Raw genomic sequence first — 27,529 nt, forward strand, 5'->3', positions numbered from 1 at the left:
ATATAGAGACCAATTGTAGAATTTAACTTAAATTTTTTATTTGAAAATGTGATTTAACGTGCCACGTCAACTTACCATTACATCGTTAACATCAATTAATGGCTCAGTGACTAAAACGTTACAACGCGATAATATAATATGTATTATATTAAATATTTATCCCATTTTTCAAATTTTTATATGTAATAAATTTTTGTAATTCAGATGCCTTTTAAAATAAAATTTGAATTCCTTTATAGATTAAGATTAATTATATCTTTTCTTATCTATAATACTATAATATATAAATATATATAAACATAAATTTTAAAAAAAATTAAACTCATAATTATAATACTACTAAATTTATATTTAAAAATAATTATAATATTTAGTTTAAAAAATGGAAAAAAACTAGAAGTTTAGATAATTATATTTTTAAAAATGATTATAATTTATTAGAAGTTGTTACTTGGATAGAAGGAAAAAAAGTTACGATAATTATAATTATACCATTATGAGTTAAAAAATTTTGACGTAAACAAAAGTTGTATTATTTTTATTTTTTAAAAAATTTGCTAATTTTCTTGACGTATAATTGAGTTATTATTTGGACTAAATTTGAATCTCAGAGTCATTATTGTTGGGAGAACTTTACTTGAATATCACACTCGGTTTGAATGGTACTAGACTCAAACCGTAAAATGGATGATGTCATTTGTGGTTATATACCAAAAAAATTGTATTATCTAAAATTTTTTATTATAATATTTGAATTGATAAGTTAATATATTTTAATTATACTCAATAATTTAAATAATAAATATTATTTTACATTAATTATTGCAGATAAAAACACAATATTTTAAAAAATAATTAAATATTAAACACTTAAAATTATATGCAACAAATGTGACACTAGAAGCTAATTATTTTAAAATAAAAGGTGGTTGTAATTTTTTAAAATTCAATAATATGCATGACCTTATATTCTAAAAATGCATAATGATCAATTAGCCCTCAATGTTTATATATTTTTTCAACCTGGCCATTATTATTTTTTAAAACTAAATTTGAACATTAATATTTCAAAAATAGTCAAATAACTTTTTTAACGAAAATGTTGACTAAAACATTATTTTTTAACAATTTTAGCATGGCAATCCACACGACGGTTGCATGTACTTCATACTGACATGACATTATTTGTCTTATATGTCACGTTAATAAATAATTTAAAATTTAAAAATTAATTCAAATTTCAAAAAAAATATATTAAATTCATATTTAAAAAAAAAGCATGAAATATACATGGACTATCATGCGGGTTACCATGTTTAAACAATTAATGTTTTAGTTAATATTTTCATTATAAAAAACAACATTTGGATTCTTTTTCAAAGGTTGATGGTCAAATTCGATTCCTTTCAAAAGGTTGAAAGCTAAATTTAATTAAAAAAAACAATGATCATATTAACACGAGATATAAATGTTAAGGGTTTAATTTATCATTATGCCAAAAAATCATACACTTGTAAATATTTTGTAAAACACGAAAGAATTACTTGACATGTGAAATGAATACTCAAAACATGAATGATTTTTAAGAAGTTAAATAATTAGTAGTATTTGAAAGAATTACTTGAAATATAAAAAGTTTTTAAGAAATGAAATAATTCGTAATACATGAAATAATTGCCGAATGTTTTTATGAAATTAAGTAATTTTAAAGGTTTCTAAGATACTAAGTAAATTGTAATACATGAAAGAATTACTCAAAACATGAAAAGCTTCTAAAGTTTAAATAATTAACAATACGTAAAATGACCGAGGATCTTCACTTAGTGATTGGTTTCATTTTATAACCAAGTCCGATTGGTTTCATTTTAAAACCAATCCAACCACCTACGGGCTAAAACCCAATTCACCATTAGACCTAGAAGTAATTGCAACCTCAATAGATTGTCTTAACTTGTTACAACCAATCACCCAAAACCCCACATACAAAGGTTGAATCTCTTACAAAGAAAGTCTATTAGTTGAGTGTGGAATTACAAGGGAAAATATCAAAAAATAATCAAGCAATTTAACATGGCACTCTCTCTCAAAAGATGTATCTTTGATCACACTCGGTGTGGTTGAAAATCAACTCGACGTACCTGTAATTTATGCCTATAGTGTGATTATTGTGTCTTTTTTTGTTTTGTTTAAATCTGAGTACGAGTAACTAAATTATAGGTGGTTGGTTGATGTAAATGCTGGGTAGTTGATTTTTGGGTTTAAGGACTGAATTAAAAAATCTAGACTAAATCAAATAGACTTCAAAACTTAAGATTTGACGCTCCTAAGGGAAAATTAAGTGAGGCTGAAAGGAGATCTTATCAAACACCAAATTGATAGCCTCGGGTTAGTTTGGTGAGGTCGAGAGATAAATCAAACTAATTTGTCTAAATTGGTAAAATTAAGGTCAAGAGGTAAAATTAAGCCAATTTAAGAGTAATAACGATTTAAATCCCTAATTCAAAGGTTAACCAAATAATTAATGAATTTAATAGTTATCGTTCGGTGATGACTGAAATTTTAAAGTTTAAAAAATATAATGACTAAAAAGTAACCAAATTAAAATACAAAGGCTAAATTCATAACTTTCACAAAGTACAGGGACTAATAACAGAATTTAACCTTATAACAAATAAATTTTTAAATTTTTGTAAATAAATTATAATAAATAAATTAAAAGGCAAACATAAAAAAAAAGTAAAAAAAAAAAGGGATCTGTTAGTGTTATGGAATAGCTAATTGAAATACGGAAGTGATTGTTGTTTGGTAGTAGGGGAAAAACAGAGCAAGCAAGATCCATGTTTTTGATCTGTCATATATTCATTTTACCCCCCAAAAATTTAGAAAAATAAATAAATAAAATTTAAAAGTACCAATTAGCCAAGATTGATGCTAAGCCATCCATCCAATCTCTTTTCCGATTTCCTCGCATTTCGTGCACTTTCTAACAAAACTGAACTTTCACCATCGCTCTGCTTTGCTTCTCTCCTTCGATCCGAGATCTCTTCTTCTCTCAGGTTTTTAGATCTCTTTTCCTTTTTTTTTTCTTTTTTTTCTGTTACTTTATCTGCCATTTCACTATGATTTCGTTTTCAGTGCATTGATTCGTGCTCAGCGCTTTTCCCGATACGATAATCTCTTTTTTTTTTCTTTGCTTCTTTTTAATTGTGAACTAGGGTTTTTAGGGCTGTATTGATAATTAAATGCTACAAGTATTATTATAGTCATAGCCATCATTTGGAGTTTTCAGGTTTTTCTTTTACTTTTTCTTTTTAATTTTTGTTTTGTCAGTGTATGTTTCTAGTTTTGGCATTATATGGAATAGAGATGGTCCGTGGAGCTGAGTTGAGTTGTTTTTAGCAGAGATCTGTCATTGTTTTCATTTAATTTTTCCTTTTTCTGGTTTTAGGACATGGTTTGAATCTCCTCTTCTTGGATTGGATCGACAATTTTTGCATAGGGCTTGTTACCTTCTTTGTCTTTGTCTTTATTTGTTCTTGGATTTTTGAGATGCGTTCTGTTTTATGCCTGAATTGAAGAAGAAACGAGATTGTAGTTGGCAAAGCGAACGAAATGGAGGTTTGGGATGTAATTCTGTTACTTGTTGTTTGATTTTGCTGGCGACGGGAATATAAGAACAAAACAGAGGTAGTTGCCGCATACTAGTAGTACTAATAGCATTCTCCTATGGGTATGGTGTCATTTGAGAATTGTATTATTTATGATTTCAGGGCAAACTTTACTGCCTTCATCTGATTCTTCCTCTGTGGTGGTGCATCACCAAGGTACTTCTGCTTGCTGCTTGCCTTCCTTTAGCTGCCTCGGCTGCCATCGATTTTCTTTATTTAGAAGACCAACAGGAAGAGATTCTGGAAGAAACTGCTGTCTGTGTGGGGCTACACCACATTGTCCTTTGAGACCTCTTTCCTCTCTTGCGCTTTCCCCTTCTTTTGTTACTTCAAAATAGTTGTATTCTGCTGACTGTCTTTCCCGTCAGCAGTTCTCATTGGAATGCCCCACCACGGATAGTGGAAATCAGGTATCCTGGGGTTCCATGGAGCTGCATAACAACGATAACACTTATACAAGCTTTGATATTTCCAGGAGTTCATCTCAGGCTCAAGAAAATTTGAGCAAATCACGGAGGATCCGCAACAAAAGTGTGGATTTTGATGATAATCTTCCGTATTCAGAAAATCCAAGGTTGATCTACATTAATGATCCAAGGAGAACTAATGACAAGTATGAGTTCACTGGGAATGAGATTCGGACCAGCAAGTATACGCTCATCACCTTCTTACCTAAGAATCTTTTCATTCAGTTTCATCGAGTGGCCTATTTGTATTTCCTGGCAATTGCTGCTCTCAATCAACTTCCACCTCTGGCAGTCTTTGGGAGAACTGTGTCTCTTTTCCCACTCTTGTTTGTGCTTTGTGTCACGGCAATTAAAGATGGTTATGAGGATTGGCGAAGACATAGGTCAGATCGGAATGAAAACAATAGGGAAGCATTAGTTCTCCAGGTGGGGGAGTTCCAAAGGAAGAAATGGAAAAAGATAAGAGCTGGAGAGGTTGTCAAGATCCATGCTGATGAGACAATTCCTTGTGACATGGTTTTGTTAGGGACGAGTGACCCTAGCGGACTTGCCTATATTCAGACTATGAATTTGGATGGTGAATCAAACCTGAAGACGAGATATGCTAGGCAGGAAACAGCTTCTTCAATATTTGAAGGTTGTAATGTATCGGGGTTGATCAGATGTGAGCAACCTAATAGGAATATTTATGAGTTCACAGCCAATATGGAGTTCAATGGACATAAATTCCCTCTCAGCCAATCAAACATTGTTTTGCGTGGTTGTCAGCTGAAGAACACTGATTGGATAATAGGTGTGGTGGTTTATGCTGGGCAGGAAACAAAAGCAATGCTAAACAGTGCAGTTTCCCCTTCAAAGCGAAGCAAATTGGAAGGCTACATGAACAGGGAAACATTCTGGTTGTCCATTTTCCTTCTTGTCATGTGTTCTGTTGTTGCTGTTGGTATGGGCCTTTGGCTCCATCGTCACAAGGACGAACTTGATACCTTGCCTTATTACAGAAAAACATACATAAGAGAAGGAAGGGAGAATGGTAAAACATACAGATATTATGGGATCCCTATGGAAATTTTTTTCTCCTTTTTAAGTTCCGTTATTGTCTTTCAGATAATGATACCAATCTCTCTTTATATTACGATGGAGTTAGTTCGCTTGGGACAGTCTTATTTCATGATTGAAGATAAGCACATGTACTGCAGCAACTCTGGCTCAAGGTTTCAGTGTCGATCGCTGAACATAAATGAGGACTTGGGTCAAATACGATATGTGTTTTCTGACAAAACAGGGACACTCACTGAGAACAAAATGGAATTCCGAAAAGCAAGTGTCTATGGGAAAGATTATAGGGGCTCCAATCTTACAGATGACTCACTACAGGACAATAGCATCACAGGTATAACATAATAATCCCTCTATCATTCAGTAATGACCTTACTATATGCTACAAATTATAATTTAGTGTTGGTTAGGACTTGTTAGCTTTTCTTTATGTCTTCTTTTTTATTAGTTGTTTTTGCGATTGTTATGAATTTCAATAACTTAATATCCATATATTTGCAGGACTGGGTCTGCTATTCTTGGATTAATTTAAATTTATTTACTTATTCCCTAGTCCTGGATTATTGACTTAATAACTTGAGTGGACATATCAACAAAATCTTTCTTCTAACTTTTGGTTGAACTCATGATTTGATAGATTACTTAGCTTCCTTCTTGATTGCTTCACTCAATCTCTGCATCCTTCAGGTGGCAACCCTACCCATAAATTTTATAAAATGCTAGGTTAAGTTGGAAAGGTATGGCTTTGCCTTTGATTGGGTTGACATGCTTTTCTATTCTGTTGCATTAGTCACCTATTCATGGATAATGGAGCTCTGTATCTATGAAAAATTCCGTTTTAATTCCTCATCGTATTGGAATGCACGTTACACTGTTAAGAAGTGGTATTAATTCGAATCTTTTGTAAATCCTTGCAGATGCAGCAGTCCGAAGCAGATGGAAGCTTAAGTCTGAAATTTCTGTTGATTCTGAACTTATGGATTTGTTGCATAAAGACTTGGCTGGAGATGAAAGAATTGCTGCACATCTGTTTTTCCTCACCCTGGCTGCGTGTAATACTGTGATCCCAATTGTTTCCCAGGATGCTTCTTCTAGTCATGGAAGTAGTGACTCATCGGGAGAGGTTAAAACTATTGATTATCAGGGTGAATCTCCTGATGAGCAAGCACTTGTTTCTGCAGCCTCTGCTTATGGGTACACTCTTCATGAGCGAACATCAGGTCATATTGTGATTGATATCAATGGCAATAAACTAAGGTATATAGTTTTTTCTTCTGTCTCCATGCAGCCTATTAGATTATTTTCTACTGATCCTGCCCTAGCAACTTTTCCAAGTCCAAGTGTTGAGTGGTTCACATTTATTTTTATCTATGCAATTTGTGATGTTAAAAAAGAACTTTCATGTTGCAGGTTGGATGTTTTGGGGTTGCACGAGTTTGATAGCGTGCGCAAGAGAATGTCAGTTGTTATTAGATTTCCAGACAACACGGTCAAGGTGTTAGTGAAAGGTGCTGATAGCACAATGTTTAGCATTTTAGCAGACACCGAGAAGGTTGATCAGATAAGACAAGCAACTCGAAGTCATTTGACTGAATACTCATCAGAAGGTCTTCGAACTCTAGTAGTTGCTGCAAGGGATCTTACAGATGCGGAACTTGAGCAGTGGCAATGCCGATATGAAGATGCGAGCACTTCTTTAATTGACAGAGCTGCAAAACTACGTCAAACAGCAGCTTTAGTAGAATGCAACTTAAAATTACTTGGTGCTACTGCAATTGAGGATAAGCTACAAGATGGTGTGCCAGAAGCCATTGAGTCTCTTCGGCAAGCAGGAATAAAAGTTTGGGTTCTGACTGGGGATAAACAGGAAACGGCAATTTCTATTGGACTGTCATGTAAACTTCTGACTGCTGATATGCAGCAAATAATCATAAATGGCAATTCAGAGGAAGAATGCAGAAATCTTTTGACTGATGCAATGACTAGACATGGAGTGCAACCAGCAAACAGGAAAAAACAAAACTCGACAAGGAGAAAGAACTCTGAAAATGGTTATCTTGAGATACCGGATGATACAAAATCATCCAATGTGCTACAGCAACATTCTGGAAAGGAAGAACCAGATGTCTGTGCACCCCTGGCACTTATAATTGATGGAAACAGTTTGGTCTATATTTTGGAGAAGGATTTACAATCAGAGGTAAGACTAATTTTTATTTGCTAGATTGATTAAATGCTTATAGTATCTGTAGCGTGTTGTTTTTGGGATGGTTGTATCTATGAATCAGTTTTTGGGCTTGCTTTTATTTGTGTATTTACTCTCATTGTTTCTTAATTCCTGAATATATCTATTCTTCTTTTTACACCTTTCAACAGCTTTTTGACATTGCAACTTCCTGTAAGGTAGTGCTCTGTTGTCGTGTTGCACCCTTGCAGAAAGCTGGAATTGTTGATCTTATCAAGAGCCGCACTGATGACATGACACTAGCTATTGGTGATGGTGAGTCTTGTGTGTTATTTGCTGTGTTTAGATTTTGCTCTAGTGGTTCCATTAGTTTCTACAGTTTACATGTTTTAAGCTAGCAGTGATATTTCTCTGATAATTACATTTTGACAGGGGCTAATGATGTTTCAATGATCCAAATGGCGGATGTTGGTGTTGGAATATGTGGTCAGGAAGGACGGCAAGCTGTGATGGCATCAGATTTTGCTATGGGCCAGTTCCGGTTTCTGAAAAGATTACTATTGGTTCATGGTCACTGGAATTATCAGCGTGTTGGTTACTTAGTACTTTACAACTTCTATCGCAATGCTGTTTTTGTGTTGATGCTATTCTGGTATGTACCGTTTTTTGTTGTGAAATCTGAGCTTTTTGAATTTCCTGGGTGCATTGGTCAAAAGAAAGGGGGAACATACTAGGCAATTTCCCCAATGTGTTCGTTATTCGTTTTTAGCTGAATTAACTGACCAAATTCGGTTTGTTGGTTAACCATAAAAATTCAGTTTGGTTAACAGAAGAGATTTTAAGAAAAATTGATATTTGAATGTTATTTTGGTTGTCAGTTAGGATTAGTCCTGTTAAGTTTTTATACCTTCATTTTATTTGTTTTCAACTTTTAATATGTGTTAATTTAACATCTGATGGTGATTAATATCTCCATTGTATCGTGCTTCTAGATTTTGATTTGTTCTGATATTTTGGTTGGATATGTAGAATTATCCATTGAAAAAATGTTGAAGGTTAATTTTGTTTCGTCAACGAAAACCAACCAAATTAACCGAAATATTAAGCTGTTCTCTCTTTTCCTGCAATTTTGTAGTTAATGGATTTGGGTTTCACGTTACATTATTTTGTATGTTGTAGGTACATATTATGCACAGCCTTTTCAACAACTTCTGCATTAACAGACTGGAGTAGTGTATTTTATTCTGTCATATATACCTCTGTCCCTACTATTGTTGTTGGCATTCTTGACAAGGATTTAAGTCATAAAACACTCCTAGAGTATCCTAAACTGTATGGCGTGGGGCATAGACATGAGGCGTATAATCTACAACTCTTCTGGATCACAATGATTGACACACTATGGCAAAGCCTTGTTCTGTTCTATATACCTCTATTCACATATAAGGAGAGCACAATTGATATATGGAGCATGGGCAGTTTGTGGACTATAGCAGTTGTTATTCTTGTTAATATACACTTGGCAATGGACATTCGGCGCTGGGTATTCATTACTCATGCTGCAGTGTGGGGATCAATAATTATCACATATGCCTGTATGGTAGTACTGGATTCTATACCTGTCTTCCCAAATTACTGGTTAGTTTCACCTCAGAATATGTTTTCTTGATCTTTAGTTATAGACTTTTATTGGATTGATTTTATATTCTTCTTATATTTGGCAGGACAATCTACCATCTGGTGAAGTCACCCACCTATTGGCTCACCATTTTGCTTATAATAATTGTGGCTTTACTTCCTCGTTTTCTTTTCAAAGTTATACATCAGATTTTTTGGCCTTCAGATATCCAAATAGCCAGAGAAGCCGAGATATTAAGAAAAGTGGCTCCTAATTTGAGGTCAAAGCCAGATGAAGACTCCAGTTAACATGTACATTACACCCTGTTACTCAAGTCTATCCTTCATATGGTTTTCCTGTGGCATGCAATTGTAAGTTATGGTAAGTGCATATTCTAATCTTTTTGTGCTTCAAGTTTCATACACCTGTTTCTAATGAAATTAGTCAGCATTAATAATGGTTGCCAATGTGAATGTTTTCCCTCAATTCCCAACTTAACAATGAAATGAACAAACTGTGATGATCCACTTACTAATTATATCATAAAGAATCTTTTCTCGGCTGTGACATTATGTAGAGATCTTTTTAGAATTTTACTTCAAGAAGGTTCAATGGAATATTTTGTATCTAATTCTGATTTCATGTTGTATCTTAAAACATTGCTTGTGAAATAAGCTTTTACCTCGTATGTTATTACACTAGTAACAAAACGTAGCATATTTGTAATCTTATTAATGTTATGTGATTCTATGGTTCCTCAGATGATGAGTTTGGAAAAATGCTGAATTTGCCGCAGCTTGTGAAACATGAATGAAAAGCACAGCAGAATAATCAATCGAGTTTCTTATGGAAAGGGAAAAGGTTGGTATAAGGGAAGTGGCCTGGTGCTTTATATGTCTGATGAAGAAGGAAACAAAATGTGGAAATTTGCCTCCCCCCAACAAACAGTCTTCTCCAGAATTCGGGGAAAAATATAAAAAGGGTGAAATGAATGCTTGGTTTTTGTGAGTAAATAGAAGAAGTCCATCTAGAGTGCTTGTTAGGAGGGTGTTAGCTATCACAGAGCATTCAGAGTGAAATGAGTCCATTAAAGGAAACAAAAAAAGGTGGATAACTGTATACGTATATATAATATATATTAAAATAGCTGTGTAGAAATCAGGTTACCCTTTTAACCCTTTGTGTTTTTATTATTATTTTATTTTATATTAATTGCAAGTAGAATAGTGGGGGTTGGGTGGAGAAGAAAAACATGCGTGGTCGTACTGGATTTGAAATGAAATCAGAATTCCAATCCTGATGGGCCTAGTTCTTTGGATTCATGTCTGCCTAAGGTAAATAGCAACCATAAAATGTTTTTAAGGGTAAGTTACATCCAATCTTAGTTTACGATTTGGTCATTTAACTTCAAATAGTCATAAAATGGTTACTAAACTATTTAAAATTTTTATTTGAGTCCTTGAACTATTAAAATCGTTATTTTATGGCTTAATTTTTTCACATTATTTACACCGATTAGAATCTTTTTTATTCTCTTTTACAAGCTTTGAATATTATAGGAATATATGAATTAAATTTCAGATGGTGTTTTTCAATCTTAAATATTAGCTGTAAAATTGATTTGGATATAAATAGTGTTGTTCTACTTGTCTGTACTATATCGATCATTGAGTTATTGTTTAGAACTCGTTAGTTAAATTCTAAAAAAAGTTTTTAATAGTTCAATAACTTGAATAAAATTTTTAATTAGTTTAGTGATATTTTGTGATTTTTTAAAATTAAATTAATAAAATATAAATTTATTAATTACAAGAGTTGTAATAGATTATATTAAAATATATACAGGTCGTGTGATTTACATAGGAAATAGGAATATGTGTAAAAAAGGGAAAGGAAGTTGTTGGATTTGTGGTAATGGGGACAAAATGAGTCCCAATAAAAGAGGATGGTCGTAGATTGGGTTTAAGGTTGGTGAGTTATAATACGTGACTTTGGATCTGTTTCTGACGGTCTTCATCGTTTGTAAATAAATAAATCTATATATGAATATTGGCATATGCTTTTTAGGGTTTACACTTGATGAAGACTTGAAAGTCAAAAATCCTTTTCATTCTATTCAAATTTCACAAGATTCTAGGGCTTCACTCAATTTGTTATTAGGAGAGGACTACGCAAATTATCACCATTTTCATGGTGTGATCTCCTAAGATTTCATTTGTCTAAGCCTACACCATTTTTGTGAATTATGTGAACCGGTATTACTATTTGGTAAAAGCATTATAGAGGCTTCTGTATTAGAAGTTAGATTATATTTTCTCCCTAATTAAAAGAACGAAAAAAATTAATCTTTGTACGTTAAATCAAAGAGTAAACTAATCCATTTTGTTCAAAGTTTTATTTATTTTTACTGTTAAAACTGGTGTAGTTGACAACATAACCATACATTTACATGTGAAGGAACCAGTTTTTAACAGTAAGAATAGATGATATTTTTAATAAAAGGACTAGTTGATTTTTTAATCTAATATTCAATGACTAATTTATCAATTCTTTTATTGGAAGGAGAAATACAATCCAACTCTCAGTAGAACACTACCGATAACATTCATATTTAGATAGTTTAACTACTATCTACTATAAATTCAAAGGGAATGCAAATATCAAATATTAAATATTTATTAATCAAATTTACTTTAATTTTGTACATAACAAGTTTTGATTTGGATATCTAAATCCAACCATCTACCCCTTTCAATTTACTAAATTTATATAATTAATTAATTTAGATATTCAATTTAAAGAAATAATTTCAATTAAATCAAATTTAAGTTAAAAAAAACAATAAGAAATTTAATACAAATAATAAATAGATTTAAATTCAAATTAAAAGAAAAACATATATTTGACTTGCAACCATATCTAAGCTTAGTAACACTTACATGTGATCCACCTCTAATGCACCATTTTCACTATATTTACTAATATTACATCATGTGACTTCCATTATGTCAGTGAAGACAAAAATATAAGAAAAATCTATATATGGAAATCTTAGTTATTAGTTAAGTCATGGGGTGGAGTGCTAAAGTTTTTTTTTATTAGAAAAATTTGTATTATTAATAAAAATCATGGATAATAAGATATAAAAACAGAATAAAAATAAATAAGATATTATAAATTAATGCATAATTATCATGTGTGTAAAATAATTTCAAAAGAAGAGAAAGATAAACGGACAAAAACCGCAATTTTAAAAGAATTTAAAAACAAACAAAAGATGCATCACCATAATTAAATCATTAAAAATTGCATCTCAGCTCCATCATCATCAGACCAACCTAATAATGAATTTCAGTCAACTGAGTAATTATTGCAAAGAATCCCAAAAGACTAATGTATATATATACATCAGAATATAATAAGAAATTAAAAAAGTAAAAAATAAAACTAAAACTACTATTACCTTCAAAGAAAAGAAAGTAGGCAAAACAAAAATCACAACAATTTGGATTGAAATTAATAAAAAATAAAAAATAAAAAATATTGTTCAAAAAGTCGCAATCAACAACCAACCTGAAGATCGAAGCTATCACAATAGCGGACAACTAAAGATTTAATTTAAAAATGGTGAGCAATTAATTTTTTGAAATAGTAACATTTAATTGTTTTTATTTAAAAATATTTATATAAAAATATGAAAAACAAAAATATCCTTTATTACTTTTTTTTCTACTACTTATATCCTCAATCATTAAATTAAAAAATAATATATACTTAAATGCGCTTAAATTCACTTTTTTTATTATCATAATAATTAATAATAATGATGTCAATTTGAAATAATATTCTATCAAAATTGAATTAAAATCAAAACATGATCTAAACCATCACGATTCTAAAGCATATGCTACATGGATGAAAATGAGGCCTCACCGCACCCTATCATTCCTAACCGCATGTTTATCCACAATCAAGCTATTTTTTTTATCATATTTGTAAAACAATTTCATTTTATGACTATTTAAAGTTTAAAACGTGTCATAACTCACTTTTCAAAAAATTCGAATTTAGTCCCTGTAATTCTCCTATTTTTAAAATTTTAAAATTATTAATTTTTTAAAAAATTTAAGTTAATTACAAAGTCATTTTTATAATTACATGGCTACCAATTGAGTTTTTTTATTTAAAAAATGTCATAGCAATAAATTTAATGAAAAAAATTTAATAGTATTAACAGTTGTATCTGAATTTTGAAATCTTAAAAGTAAAAAGACTAAATTCTATTAAATAAAAGTATAGAGACTAAATTCCTAATTTTAGAAAATCACAGGGACTTGTAGCATATTTTAACCATTCTTAAACAACTCAGCAATTGTGGTAAATTGGGCCACCCAATAATGGCCTTAAAAGTTGCTGCAATTTACCTCCACCACCAGAAAAATCCATCTCGAATACCACTGTAATAAGGGTAGTTTTGTCATATGATTAAAAGTTCTGACAGTTTAAAGTAAATATAATAAATCAAGTTGTAAAATTTTTAAAGGAAAATGCCAGGTGGATTGTTGGTGACGTAACAAGTATGACACAAGGTTGATGACGTCATTGAAACCATTGTAAGAGGCTCTCCATAATTTTCGAACATCTCTCCCACGCGTTTCAAGTTAATGTAAGCCCATTTACTAATGACATACTTAACGTCCGTTACACTTCCATAATCACTGTTTAAATAGTATATATTATATTAAGATCATAATCATTTTACCAAAAAAAATTAGGTTAAAATATCTCATAAGATTTTATACTTTTCACAAATTTAAAATTTAGTCCCTATATTTTATTTTCAAAGGTTTAATCTATTTACTTTTTAATTTTTAAAATTCAAATTCAAGTATTAACATTATTAAATTTATTTGTGTTACATTTAAAAAAAGCTCACTTGGTGACACTATAACTACAAAAATAGTGTTGTAAATGAATTTGAGTTTAACAGTATTAACAGTTGGACTCGAATTTTAAAATCTAAAAAATAAATAGACTAAATTTATAAAAATAAAAGAATAAGGATTGAATTTCAGATTTATAAAGAATATAGGGACTTATAGCATATTTTAATCAATAAATTATATTATTTTAAATGTGATCTTCTTATAACTTTTATATAAAAAAAAGAAAAGAAAAAAAAGAAGCTAAACAATATGATTTTTAATATCTATTTTTTGTCATTTTAATTAAAGCCTCATTTATTTTTATGTAATATTTTTTTATGAATATATTAATTATATAATTTTATTTTTCACTCATATCACGAGTGTACCGTAATTTAGTATAATGTTAAAATCTTAACTCTTCAATATTTCAATTTATTTTGGTTTCAATCATATCATTTACAAGTCATGTCTAGATTTCGTGACTCCAAATCAAATTAAGGGTTTACTATTAATGTCAAAAAATGTTTTTGAATTTTTTTTAAACATAACGTTATAAAGTAAAAGATATGCCGAACTTTTTTAATGAGAATAAAAATAATAATTAAAAAAAACTTTTACAAAATGTCAAAAGCTAAAAAAATTGATTCTTTTGACTTTGGTTTGAAAGCTCATTGTTTGAGATCATATTTTGGGTTTAAAATCATTTTTCAACTTCAATAGTAAACAAAGTCTAATTAAAAAAAAAATGGAGGAATGTGAAGAACTCGTACATTTACACAAGGTGAAGCTCGAACTTAGAATCTCAAAACTCTCAAACTCTCTACCTTATCATTAGATTAAAGCCTTATCAGTAATATTAATTATTGTTATTCGAATGTATTGTAATTATAATAGTATTTATAATCTCTTTAAAATAAATTATTCATATGAATGCAAATGTATAGGTTTAATTTATAAATATAAATATAAATATGAATACAATATTATCATAAATAATTTAAATCTTATCAATTAAAACTAAAATCAACTGAAAGTACGACGAATTGAAAATTGAAATACGTTTAAATCTAAATCAGGATAATAATTGATAGGACTTGCAACAAAACCACTCATGCCCAGTAATGCAAGAGAAGCCATGAATAAGATACTGAACATTGTAAATATTTTGAGAATAAAAACGGTCATTCCGCCCATTTCGTCGAGATAAACAAGACGCATTCTATCATAACTCATTCTTGCCAAGAAAACAGTGCAACACCAATAAAGCCATGAGATATTATTTGTAAAATAGCTCCGTTGAGTCCCATATTAGTTATCGAACCAATTCCTATAATTATGAAACCCATATGAGATACAGAGGAATAGGCTATTAACACAACATAATTTAACACATAATATTTACTCATCCACCCTCAAAGCCTTAATCAATGCTACCAACACTTTATTGGCTTACCATACGAGTCATTTTTTTGTAAATATTATATTTTTAATGATATTTCCTTTACCAATCAAATTACCTAAAATTTCAATTTTATGATATTCAATCTATCAACCCATCAACTAAGGATTTGAAACAAAATTCGATTAATCGAATTAAAGTCAGTTGTAAATTCTATTTATAGATCTAATTTACTTTTTTTCTTAAAATATTTGTATAACTATAACAAAATTTATATTATCGATTGAACCACGAGTAGAGTAACTTAATCAAAGTCAGTTGTAAAATAAAAAAAAAATAGTAACCTTGCAAAAAATTTCAAAACAATACATCAATTTTGATATTCTAACATGCAAAATTTTGATTTTAATTTTACCTTTTAAATATCATTAATATTAATATCATTATCGATATAACATGAATTTACATTTTGTTGGTTTCAACTAACATTCATTTTACATTTATTTGTTATGACAAGAAAATAATTTGATTTATTTATCATGTATAAAAAAATTAAAATTTCATATATATATATTTACACTAAATCAAAATTTGTGTTTTTTTTGTCTTCGTACTTAAATGGAAATTGAGACTTTAAAAAAAATGTAAAAATCGAGATTTAATTATTATACTTTAAAATTTAAAAAAATTAAAACCTTTTACTTTTTCAATTTAAAAAAATTCTATTTTACCATTAAGATTGTTAATACACCTCTATAGAATATACATAGATGATATGGTAAGTAAAATTTAACGAAAAATATTAACAATGTTAATTATTAAATAAATATTTTTAAATTGAAAAAAATTAATAGAATTTTAAATTTTAAAAATTTAACCATATAATTCATTAGGATTAGTTTTGAAAAAAAAAACGATAACCTTGAAGTGTTTTGAATTTTAAAAATAGTATACATAAGTGAACCAAATCGAATCGAGTTCAACTAGATTAATTCAATTAATCAATTTTGAAAAATAATTTCTACATATTTCAACAAACAACTTTAAAATTTACAAAATCGTATAAAACATGTATCAACCCGTAATTTTCGTAATAGTGCATGAAATATTTTTCCAAACCAAAAATTAAACCCAATACATTCCCATCAATTTTCAACTTTCTCTCTCTTAAAACCCTAAATTGACAAAAATATTTCCACCTTCAATAAAAGTTCCAAACTTGCGGACCAGACAATAAATACATGAGACAAGCTGCCATCCATAGTTAGGGCGAGTATATAACATTCGCGCGTGGGTAAATACAGTAACTTAACCAACAACAACAAAAAAAAGGTCCTCCATTCGTGGAATTTTCTCCTTTCTTACCCTTTCTCTTCCATGAATTTGCTTTGCACCTCTTCCTTTTTCACCTTTTTACTTAGTATTATTAAGCCTTTTCTTTCTCTATCCCCTTCTTCATTTTCCCCATAATATCATCATTATCTCCCCCCCCAAGCAAACATGTCTTGGAACACAAAGAAAGCAATCGAAGAACTTGTCCGAGGCAAAGAGTTAACCAAACAGCTACGAGATCTGCTCACTAAATCTTTAACAGATGATGGTTTTGTGAACAGTGAAGATCTGGTCCTTAAAATCTGTGACACTTTTGCTAATACCCTTTCCTTATTAACAAACTCTAACACTACTACTACTACTGCCGTCGCCGATTATTATTACAATGATGATTTTAACGACGTTTCTCAAAAACCTACCATTAACATCACCTCCGATGGTCGGAAATCCGAAGATTCCGGTGACAGCATTAAAAGTCCTCCCTCTACGCATAGAGATCGAAGAGGATCTTACAAGAGAAGGTACCTTTTTCTTTTCCTAATTATTTCTTATTTTAATATTTTCTTCCATTTTTTTTCATTATTATCCACAAAAAAAATGCATTTAAGCCTTTAGCTTAGGGTAAATTCCTTTTTTTTCTTTTTTCGATTTAATTTGCTTAAAAGAAATGCAAACATTATTCTCAGTTGATTATATTATATGCTTTTTTAATATATATTTTATTTTGAAAAAGGATAAATATAGCTTTTTTTCCCAGTTTTTCAGCTATAATTTAGATCTATATGTTATAGTTTGAGTTCATCCTTTTATCTGTATTTATATATATCCAATTTAATTACATCATTAAAAAAACAAAAAAAATCACTTTAAGAATATTTCTTTCATCACTTAAAAAGTAATGAATAATTATTTTACTTTGAATTTTTTCATGAATTTCCTAATATTTAGAACTGGCTGGCTGATGAACAGTGGAATTTTTTTATTTTATTTTGGATAATGGAATTTATGACTATATATATTTATGTACAGGAAGTGTGTTGATTCAAGGAAAAAAATCACCTCAGCACTTGTTGATGATGGGTATGCATGGAGAAAATATGGCCAAAAACAAATCCTTAATGCCAATCACCCAAGGTACTATGTCATCAAGATTGTGATTTAATTCATATATATATATACAATTTTTATTTGATTTTTTTTCAGTACAAACAAAAACACCATTTTTGATTCTTAAAAACTTTTTTGAAAATATTACTATAAGAAATACAGAAACTCTTCAAATAGTATAGTCTGCTCTCTCTCTCTCTCTCTTTTGTTGTCATATATTAGAATAGACACAAAGTTGCTTCATAAATGAAGCATGTTCATGCCTTGGATATATAATCTTAGTGAAAAAGTGATGTGCCACAATTATAGTAAATAGAACCACTTCATGTCATTTCAACATATTGATTAGATTCCAAACAGTTCATTATATTCCATCTAAGGAAACAACAACATTCTTTAATCTTTTTAGGTTAAATAATGGTTTTTTCTTATAGCTTTCATTGCTTTTATTTTTTTTTATTTTTTTATTTTGGAGGCATATGAATTTTTGATTTAATGTGTAATTTGATATATGAATTTTAATTTAATGTAATTATATACATGAAACTTTGATTATAGTTCAAATATATATATGAAATTGTAATTTTGATTTAATCATATACATTTAAAGAAATAAATACTTATAATTCTTAGATTAAGAATTTTGAGTTTCCGCTTTAGGGTCTTTGGTGTAGAATTTAGTGATTTAGCATTTATTTATAAGTTATTTTAATTTATTTAATGATCCCTTAAACTAATACTGATAGATTATATGCATGTATATGTATTTGCAGAAGCTATTTTAGATGCACCCACAAGACAGATCAAGGTTGTCAAGCAACCAAACAAGTCCAAAAGCTTGAAGATGATCCTCCAAAGTATGAAACAATATACTATGGTCACCATACTTGCAAAAACATGCTCAAGTCTTGTCATTTCATGGTGGAAGATTCAACTTGTAATAACGATTCCTCCATATTACTTAGCTTTGCAAACAACAGTACTCTCACAAACAAGCAAGGCAACGACAACCCTTTTTTCTCATCGGTGAAACAAGAGAGCAAAGAGGATTATAAACCAATCAGTGAAATCACTTACAATGGATCATCATCGTCTGAGTATCTTTTGTCACCTCATCATCATCAGTTGAGTACCTTTGATCTGTCATCAGCTGATATGACAGTGCTGTCACCTGATCATGATGTTCTATCTGATGTAGTAGATTCTGTAGATCTTGATGATTTGCTTCAGTTTTGAAAGGCCGGGGGGGAGGGTTAGCTTGCTTTGTTAGTGATCTTGATTATGATGATGATGATGTTAGGGGTTTTTTTTTTTAAAAAAGAAAGAAGGTTAAATCTCTTTGCAATCTTAATGTAGAAATATTGGGTTATGCTTCTTTTTTCTTATAATAAGAATAGAGCTGCAAAGTGCATACAGCTCTTTCTCCCATCTCTCTCTCTCTCTATCTATATATATATATGTATGTGTATATGTGTTATGTTATTGTTTCAATCATGCAAATGATAAAATGTTATATATATCGCAATCAAAGTCCTTTTATATGCTAAGCTCTCCATTACCAAAAATGGACATTTCTGCTGTAGAATTTTAAGATATCTACTCCAAAACAAGTTGCTCAGAGCAGAAAGTGGAGATTTTTAATATTAACTGCCGCCATGCTTTAATCATTTTTTTCTTCTTTTTTATCAAAAAAAAAAATTAGGTTAGGGAAGGCCACCCTAATTCAGGATCAGCTATGCCACCTGCTTCCTGGATGGCTAAAAGTGATACATAGATAGCATCCATTAAACGGAATCGTTGATTTCTTTAAGATTCGAATTTTTATTAAGATTAAATTCCAAGTTTTTGAAATGTAGAGAAGCTTATAGTATATTTTAATCTTTTCAAAATGTTAACGAATATTCAGCCAACTGAAACAATCCACGTCAACTAATCAATCTTTACTTTTTTTTAGGTTAAATCACCGACCTTATAAAATACTAACGTATCACTTATTAAATAAGGTTGATAGTAAAATTCAAACCCTATCGTTTATTATAAAGAAAAAATAAAATTTAAACTCGTACTATTTGAGTGATAAACTACCTTATTAACATGTACATGAAATTTGATTTTTTTACTGTGTTGCTTTTAAAGAAAAGTGAATATATATATGGTGGAAAAAGAGGAAGATGGAAAATGATCCATGATCTTCAAAAGAACATCATCATTGGAGTATATTTACTTTTGTGGGTTTAGAGAGAAAGCAAAAATCATTGATGATGACAATTTTAATGCTGTAGATTAGAAAGTGACATAATTTAGGATTTGAACCAACATGCTGTTGGTTTTATATGGTATATACTAAAGACAAGTTACACATACACCTATCACAACCATTTTTCCAAATTCAACAAAATATCTTCTTAATGAGATTAAAAATATTTAATTCATGAATCCATGTGATGATTTAGTTGTGGTTTGAGTTTGAGTCGCGCTAATCATATTTATTGTTTGGACTTTACCTTATTATTATAATTCAAAAAAAATATATTTAATTCATTTAAACAAATCAAACAAGGTTAAGAAAAGGACTGTATATATAATAAGAATACAAATTATTATACCTAAAAAAAAATGCTTTCTTATTACTTACTTCACTAAAATACAGCTTAGCATGAAAGTGATATATATGGCATATAGGCAAACATAAGCAAATGATTTTCTTTTAATTTGACTTTATTATCATAAAATTCATTTACTTTTCTAGAAGTTAGATTTAACTTTTGAGATTGAAAGCTTTTTCTCTGAGATTTTGTTGTATATTAAAAATTTTATTATACTTATATATATATATATGAAAATTACGTATTTAGAATACAAAAATATGATCACGCTTGAAGAAATATTTATTTCTCTTTTTTCTCTGGCATTTTGTTATATAATTTAATTTAGCTAAGGTGGACGAAGGCAGAATTAATTGTTTGGTCACGCTTGAAGATCCACATCTCTCTGTGCGGGATTTGTTGGAGAAGGATATATATAATTCTAGCACTCGTTCAGCTAGACATGTTCTAATCTATTCTTGTATTAAAAATAACAGATAATAAATAATGAAATGTATGATGTGAAATTAATTATATTAAAATGAAAAAATAAAATAAATTATGAATAAAACAAAATTTGAAAATCAACTCAATCAACAACTTTATCAATATATACATTAATCAATGGAGGTAATAATGTATGTATAATAAAATCAAAATGTATAAAATATATTAAAATTAAACTTTGATTGAGTTGTAAAATTAAAATTTTATCCATGTAGATGGTATAGGTTCGACTTCAAATTCCACCCTATGAAAATTTTTTATCGACCTCTTTTAAAGGAAAAAAATTAAAATATCGAGTTGATATCCGATTAATTCGTGTCATCAATTAAATAAAAAATTATAATAATATATAAAGAGAGAGTAGGGATATGAATGGCACCCATAAAATGAGAATGATGCATATATATATATATAAATGGAGGATGGGGAAGTTCTTTTTAGGACAGCAATGGTCACCCAGACCACATACATTAAATAAATGCATCCATCCATTATCCCCCCCACGGATTACGATTGAATTTTTGCTTTTTAATAGACTAGATTTTAGGTCAACCGTGCCCATCGGGTCGAAGGCACCTTCTTCTTCTTCTTTTTCTCCCTTTTTTTTTAATATTGGGGTTGAATTATAAATTTTTTTTAAAAAAAATTATAGTTATACTAATTTATAATTTTATAATTCTTCAGGGGATTTAAAAATAAATTTATCAATTGTAGGAGAACTAACTGCCAAAGACAGTTGACTACCTTCTTGCATTCCCCCTTGCCTGTGTTGTAATACAAGGCCGACGGTAGAGGAGGTAGATAGATCCTTGACCTCTCAAAATAGAAATATTTCCTTTAATCTCTTTAAATATTTCAATATTTTTAAGTTAATCAAATGGTATATTTTCATTCACCCCCTAAAATTTAAAGTTCAATTCTGACACTCCAAGAATAGAAAATTTATAGTTTAGTCCTTTAAGAAGTTGTGAAATTTTATATAAATATGATGATAAAATTACATTTTAACTCTCTTAAACATTTATAATCCGAAACTGTCCTCAGAAAAATTTTTATGGCTTCAGATGCCTCCCACCCTTATCAGGGGCGAAGCCAGAAAATTTTTTTAGGGGGTCGAATTTAAATTGTAACTTTTACGATAGTAAAAATATAATTTTACAATTTTAATAGTATCTATCTTTATAATTTTTAAATGATTAAATCAAATTTTTATCATTTTTAGAGAGGCCAAAGTACAATTTTATCTTTACTAATTTAAAATTTTAAAAATTCCAAAAGGCTTAAATAAAAAAATTCATTTTAAAGGAATCAGGCCCTGCCAGCCCTTGATTTCGTCTTAGACCCTTATTTTAGGATTTATTTATTCAAAACTTTTTTTAAACACATTCAATAACCCATTGATTTAAACACATTCAATAACCCATTGAAAAAACGTTTGATAATTCACAATAAAAAAAACAAATTGTAGAATCTTTTTTAATGAAAAAATGCGAAATTTTCAACACTTAACTTTTCAGTATCAGTATTTTCAAATTATCAAGTAACACGTAAAATTATTAATTTTCATTTAAAAAAGGGGTTATTGAGAGTCCATGACGTGTTGGTTAATGCAAAGGCAAAAGAAAATCCTAAAGAGAGACCCATCCATCCATAGATTAAAAAGAATGGAAATTTGTGGAAATAAGAAAAAGCAGTATGATGAAAATGAAAGAAATTCTTACACAAACCCATCCTTGTCTCCATCAACTTTAAGGATTATGTTCCATATTTTTCCAAAGGTCTGAACAGGACAAAAATTCCATGTTCACATCTCTGGTCTTACCTAAATCTGCTTTTGAATTCAAAACCCTAATGTGAAAGTTTAATTGGATCCCACTATTCTACACAACAAACATTAAATCTTAAATTATCTTATAATTAAGGAAGCTATTCTCTACCTGCTTTCTCCCTTCAATATTTTTTAATTTGATTTTTAATATTTTTTTATGAATTATAATAATAGAAAAAAACTCAAACATCAAACGCGACTAACTCGATTTGAACTCGGACCACAACTAAGGCGTTGAACACCCTAACTATCAGGCCATCACATGGAATTCTAATTCGTTATATTTTATCAATATGGTTTGTATTGTAATTGTATAATTACACTTATAATGACCATTTTTTGGGGTCATTATTTCGTTTTAATATTATGCATGGGGTCATTAAGTTATGTAATAAATATATTTATTAAAATTTTATATGAAAATCGAATTTAGGGCATCAAAATTCTAAAGTTTCAGCCTTTGACAACAATGTCTGAGATGAAATATTCCATCCAACTTCCGGAAAATTTCGAAGCTTTTTAATGAAGTAGTAAGTAAACAAGAAATTGAAAAGAAGAGAAATATAAATTACAAAAAGTAAAGAGCAGATGAGGGGGGTGATATGTTAAACCACTTGCGGAGGTTTCAGGTTTAGAAGCATTTTGGTGCAAATACGAAGACCCTCACAAAATCATATTAGACAAAATAAAAGGCATATAATGAATAGCATCCAGTGTTGTTGTTTGTCTTTGATGGCCCATTCTTGAGATGGTTTTGTTGGTGAATCAGAAAGCCATTCTCTGGTTTCATTTGCTGCAGTGGACTAAAAATTTGAGCCCATATATATCTACTTACAAACAAATAAACTTCCTGCTGGATACAGCATTTAACCATTTGGCATTTAGGCTTCATCTTAACTCCCCTCTTTCTAATGGGATAGGATATTAGTCAATCTGGACAATGAAATTCACTATCTTATAATTAAACCATTTTATAATTCTTTATTTTTGTCAAATTTTAATTGTCGTTGAATTATTGGGACTAATTTTCGAGAGAAATAATAGTTTATTTAAGAATACTTTTATCCTAAAAATGTTTTTGAAAAATATTCCTAAACTAGGCCTTAATGTTACAAAATATTCAGTCATCGAAACCAATACAAGATGAAACAAGCATGTCACTAGAACAGTGAATTTGTATGAATAGAGGCTCCCAAGATGATTTTTAATATTAGCCACTAACTTGGAACCAACAAAATTCACATTACAACAATTTGATATGAAACCATGATTTTTTATTCACCTTTTTATAACAGTTTAACAGGCAAGAAATCCACATTACTGTTAGAATGGACATATAGTAAGAACCAAAAAAACATTTTCATCATACCATCTTGAAACACTCGCTCCATTCTTTTAAATTACCTCTCACAACACTCTTCATATAATATATCCTAATGGTTTCACAACAAATCGGAAAAAACAAAACTAAGTCACACCAAAACCTACAATGCTGCAACTCCACATTCTTCAAGAGCTTCTACTTCGTTCTTTGGCTATCGATTCTGCTTTCTTCGGAGCCTAGAATAATGCAGTATTTATATGTTCTTTCATCACTCCCTGGGCCAGTTTAAGATTAAACTTCTCAGAAAAATGTAAACGAAAACTGGAATATTTCAGCACTGGAATCAGAAATGGATGGAAGTGCACTTCCTTAAAAAGATTTGATCCAATATCTACTGAGAAACAGAGTGTCGGTGGGTGCATGGGGGAGGGAATGCTTCTCGAGTAGACCTGTCAATTCTGAATCACATCCGAAAACCCAAACACAAACCTGATTTGATCAAGCCAACAACCCAAAACCATCCAAACTAAACACAAAACAACCTGAACCCGAAATGACCAAAAAAACCGGAAATAGCAAAATTAAGATTGACCTAAACTCATGTAAAAACAACGAAAAGAAAAAAAAAGAAATGAATAGGTGCATACTGGTTTGCTCAATACTCAAAACCAGCTCTATATGCAGCACATTTGAGCTCTTATAATAAAAGAAAAGAGGTAATGAACAGACAAGTTTCCTACAATGAACCAGACAGTGGCCATAGATGGTGATAGAACATATCGTACATGTATACCTGTTGGGAAAAAAACAGAGGGCGCAGAACATGCATACCAAAATAAACTAACCTCAAAAGAGCACATCAATTTCCAGTCCCAGGTTCCAAGCGAGGCTTGTCCTTCGATAGAAGCTTATACATATAGAATGCTACCACCGCACCACTGCATATAAAAAAGCAAGCTGTTAGACAACTTGAACTTTTCTTTATTGCCTTCACAAACTAAAGATATACCACGCACTAAAGAACATTAACACATGCAGCAAAGCTAATTATGTTCTACAAAACCGAAGGGATGGAAACTTATAGTCATCAACATCAAACCCTTAGCCACAGATAAGTTTTAAAATATGGAAAGAGTCATATTAACCTGATTACGGTAGTGAGAAAGGAGCACAGAGTTGATCTCTGCAAAAAAGAATAACAAAGGCAAACACTAATTGTAAATAAGCTGACAGTAAGGTAAACAAAGGTTTTATACACAAAGATAGAAGCCCCACCAAAATCAGCAAGCTTAACTCCCTCAAAAATAGTACAGATGAGATCACTGCAGAAAACATAATCCCATTAATACAACATAACTGATAGTAAAATTCATGCAAATTAAGAAAATTGTAGCAACCTGCTTGTCCTTTGATGGCAAGGGGAGACGACTCTCCTCTTTTATGAGATTTTAAGCTCGATACACTTAATGCCAAAAGAGCTCCACCTAGAATAATACCAAACCTAATGGCAGATATACTCCCTGTCACCATGAAAGAAAGGAATCCCCCAACTGAAAGAATAAAACCTGCCCAAAACCAAATACACAAAACAAATTTCGATAGTTGAATTGATGCAACACAGTTCATATAGAAAAATATATAAAAAGAATCCAAAGTAAACACCATACCATAAGGAATACCGACATGAAAGTCATGAACTTTGGAAACGTCATTGAAATCTTCGGCGGACGAAGAGAAGGTCTCAACGATTTCTTTGACTTCAGGAGGGGAATTCTCGGCAGCCGTTGAGAGGTATTCTTTGCCTTCTTCACTCATTTCTTTGACTACTTCAGTCAAATCATTTCTTGCCTTTTCAGCTTGAACCTTGAGAACCTCCGAAGTTTCTTTAAGAGTAATCAAAGCTTTCTTGGAGTGAACTTCGTAAGCTTCAAGGGATACGCTTTGCAACTTCAAAGCTTGTTCCTTAAACGAAGCTAAAGCTTGTTTCCATGCTTCGTTTGATTCTTCTTCGCTCCCCATTTCCAATTCATCCTTTTCTCCTTCAACTTCCATTTCTGAATGCTTCTAAACCCCAAAAGTTAAAAAGAAAACCATTTTAATACTATCATTGCCAATAACTACAAAAAAAGGAGAAGTGATTTGAATTAGAACTTACAGATTCCTCGTGAGAAGCTGCGAAAGCGACGACGGAATGGTGGAAGGGAAGCCGTGAATGGAGTGAGCGAAAACCAACTGCAAATCCTTTGGGAGCGGCGAGAGAGACTCTGTAAGCCGGCGGTCTGAGCCGTAACGACGGTGACGAGCAAAGTGCCATCGGAGAAGAAGAAGAAGAAGAAGAAGCACGATGGAACCTCTTCAAGGGCTCCAAACCGGTGCTAGGGTTAGGGTTTTTGATCGACAACATTTCCAGTATTACCAAAATTTCTTACTTTCTGCAGTGAACCTTTGATTTTTTTTTTTTATAAGAGACAAATGGGTAAAAAGCAAGGAATGGGCGACATATTCGAGAAATAATTTTGCTATTAGTCCTTGTTTTTACATTTTCTCCATCATATTAAGGCCTTCTATTTTTTTAATTTTAAAATTTTAATCTTAATGCAAATAATAATCATTAGTCTCTTAATTAGATTTTTAGTGGATAGCATGAAAATAACGAGCTGACAAGACATTACATACATGATAATATATTTTTCACATTAAATTTTGAAAATAGTAATACTTAATAGATTTAATAATTATTATTTGGTAAGGACTTAAAATTTAAAATTTAGAAAGCATAAAGACTTAAAATAATAAATTAAAGTATATAGATTAAATCTACAATTTTCATAAAGTATAAGGACGTAATAGTATAATTTAACTTTTTAAAGGGTTTTATTGGAGTTAACTAAGAAAATATAAACGGTGTTGAAACGACGTCGCTAGTGAAACACTGTCATCAACGTGTTCTTGAGATGCTATGTTATGATGACACGTAATAGAAAAAAATTATACCAGCCGGACCCATAACCAGTAGAATTGTGGTTGGTGGTAGCTGTGATCCTCCACTCTCAGCCGTTGGATTTCTTAAAGTTCGTGGGAGGTTCTCTATTATAGAGAATAGATCAAATTAGTTCCTTTATTATTAAATTTAACAATTTAGCCCATATACTATTAAAAAGAATCAAATAAGTCCCAATTGTAATAGTTTCAATATAAAAAATGTCTTAAATTATTTTTTCAATTATAATTCAATTCAAAATAAAAGATTTCATTTACAAAATTGTAAAAAAAATTAAAAAATTAATCTTTTTTAAACAATTAATGTTAATCTATTCTAATTTGACCTTATTTGATTTTTTTAATTATATAGGGACTAAATTGTTCCATTTAATAGTAGATGGACTAATTTTATTAAGTCTCTATAATAGAGGGACCTCTCGGGTGCATTCATAGTAATTTTTTATTGTTAAAATATGTTGTTAGTTCGTGTACTTTGAACAAAAAAGGATTTAATCCTTGTACTTAAAAAAGTAAAAAAAA

At 30.3% G+C, this 27,529-nt stretch overlaps 3 protein-coding genes across 9 annotated transcripts; 2 read left to right on the forward strand and 1 right to left on the reverse strand.

The window, feature by feature from the left end:
- Positions 1-2,781: 2,781 nt before the first annotated feature.
- Positions 2,782-10,172, forward strand: LOC107935968 (phospholipid-transporting ATPase 1). 2 transcript variants are annotated; one of them, XM_016868595.2, is made up of 10 exons: positions 2,782-3,056; positions 3,449-3,687; positions 3,771-5,528; positions 6,112-6,451; positions 6,605-7,394; positions 7,571-7,694; positions 7,812-8,031; positions 8,559-9,017; positions 9,104-9,378; positions 9,759-10,172. In XM_016868595.2, the coding sequence occupies exons 3-9, from the start codon at positions 4,094-4,096 to the stop codon at positions 9,303-9,305; spliced, it is 3,570 nt and encodes a 1,189-aa protein (XP_016724084.2). In that variant the 5' UTR covers positions 2,782-3,056; positions 3,449-3,687; positions 3,771-4,093; the 3' UTR covers positions 9,306-9,378; positions 9,759-10,172. The 2 variants fall into 2 exon arrangements, with proteins under 2 accessions (XP_016724084.2, XP_040943403.1); XM_041087469.1 differs by having other exon boundaries at positions 3,579-3,687.
- Positions 10,173-16,772: 6,600 nt separating this feature from the next.
- Positions 16,773-19,032, forward strand: LOC107935935 (probable WRKY transcription factor 70). The gene is made up of 3 exons (NM_001327394.2): positions 16,773-17,177; positions 17,686-17,790; positions 18,537-19,032. The coding sequence occupies exons 1-3, from the start codon at positions 16,825-16,827 to the stop codon at positions 18,997-18,999; spliced, it is 921 nt and encodes a 306-aa protein (NP_001314323.2). The 5' UTR covers positions 16,773-16,824; the 3' UTR covers positions 19,000-19,032.
- Positions 19,033-23,935: 4,903 nt separating this feature from the next.
- LOC107935985 (protein FATTY ACID EXPORT 3, chloroplastic) lies at positions 23,936-26,536 on the reverse strand. 6 transcript variants are annotated; one of them, XM_041087484.1, is made up of 7 exons: positions 26,163-26,536; positions 25,675-26,068; positions 25,405-25,572; positions 25,283-25,329; positions 25,153-25,190; positions 24,853-24,945; positions 23,936-24,282 (listed from the first exon to the last, which is right to left on the reverse strand). In XM_041087484.1, exons 1-6 carry the CDS (start codon positions 26,409-26,411, stop codon positions 24,867-24,869), a joined length of 975 nt encoding a protein of 324 aa, XP_040943418.1. In that variant the 5' UTR covers positions 26,412-26,536; the 3' UTR covers positions 23,936-24,282; positions 24,853-24,866. The 6 variants fall into 6 exon arrangements, with proteins under 6 accessions (XP_040943418.1, XP_016724111.2, XP_016724109.2 ...); XM_016868622.2 differs by having other exon boundaries at positions 25,675-26,071; XM_016868620.2 differs by having other exon boundaries at positions 23,936-24,465; positions 25,675-26,071.
- Between the last annotated feature and the right edge of the window lie 993 nt (positions 26,537-27,529).

This window comes from Gossypium hirsutum, chromosome A02, assembly GCF_007990345.1.
Source record: "Gossypium hirsutum isolate 1008001.06 chromosome A02, Gossypium_hirsutum_v2.1, whole genome shotgun sequence".
In the NCBI taxonomy this organism is placed as follows: domain Eukaryota; kingdom Viridiplantae; phylum Streptophyta; class Magnoliopsida; order Malvales; family Malvaceae; genus Gossypium; species Gossypium hirsutum.

Excerpts from the sequence above, each read along its gene's own strand:
- LOC107935968 (XM_016868595.2), top strand. The coding sequence starts at position 4,094 with ATGGAGCTGCATAACAACGATAACACTTATACAAGCTTTGATATTTCC. Across the intron at positions 7,395-7,570 it reads AGAAGGATTTACAATCAGAG|CTTTTTGACATTGCAACTTC; the intron begins GTAAGACTAATT and ends ACCTTTCAACAG. Across the intron at positions 7,695-7,811 it reads GACACTAGCTATTGGTGATG|GGGCTAATGATGTTTCAATG; the intron begins GTGAGTCTTGTG and ends ACATTTTGACAG.
- LOC107935935 (NM_001327394.2), top strand. The coding sequence starts at position 16,825 with ATGTCTTGGAACACAAAGAAAGCAATCGAAGAACTTGTCCGAGGCAAA. Across the intron at positions 17,178-17,685 it reads AGAGGATCTTACAAGAGAAG|GAAGTGTGTTGATTCAAGGA; the intron begins GTACCTTTTTCT and ends ATTTATGTACAG. Across the intron at positions 17,791-18,536 it reads CTTAATGCCAATCACCCAAG|AAGCTATTTTAGATGCACCC; the intron begins GTACTATGTCAT and ends ATGTATTTGCAG.
- LOC107935985 (XM_016868622.2), bottom strand. The coding sequence starts at position 26,411 with ATGTTGTCGATCAAAAACCCTAACCCTAGCACCGGTTTGGAGCCCTTG. Across the intron at positions 26,072-26,162 it reads CAGCTTCTCACGAGGAATCT|AAGCATTCAGAAATGGAAGT; the intron begins GTAAGTTCTAAT and ends TTTGGGGTTTAG. Across the intron at positions 25,191-25,282 it reads AGTTAAGCTTGCTGATTTTG|AGATCAACTCTGTGCTCCTT; the intron begins GTGGGGCTTCTA and ends TCTTTTTTGCAG.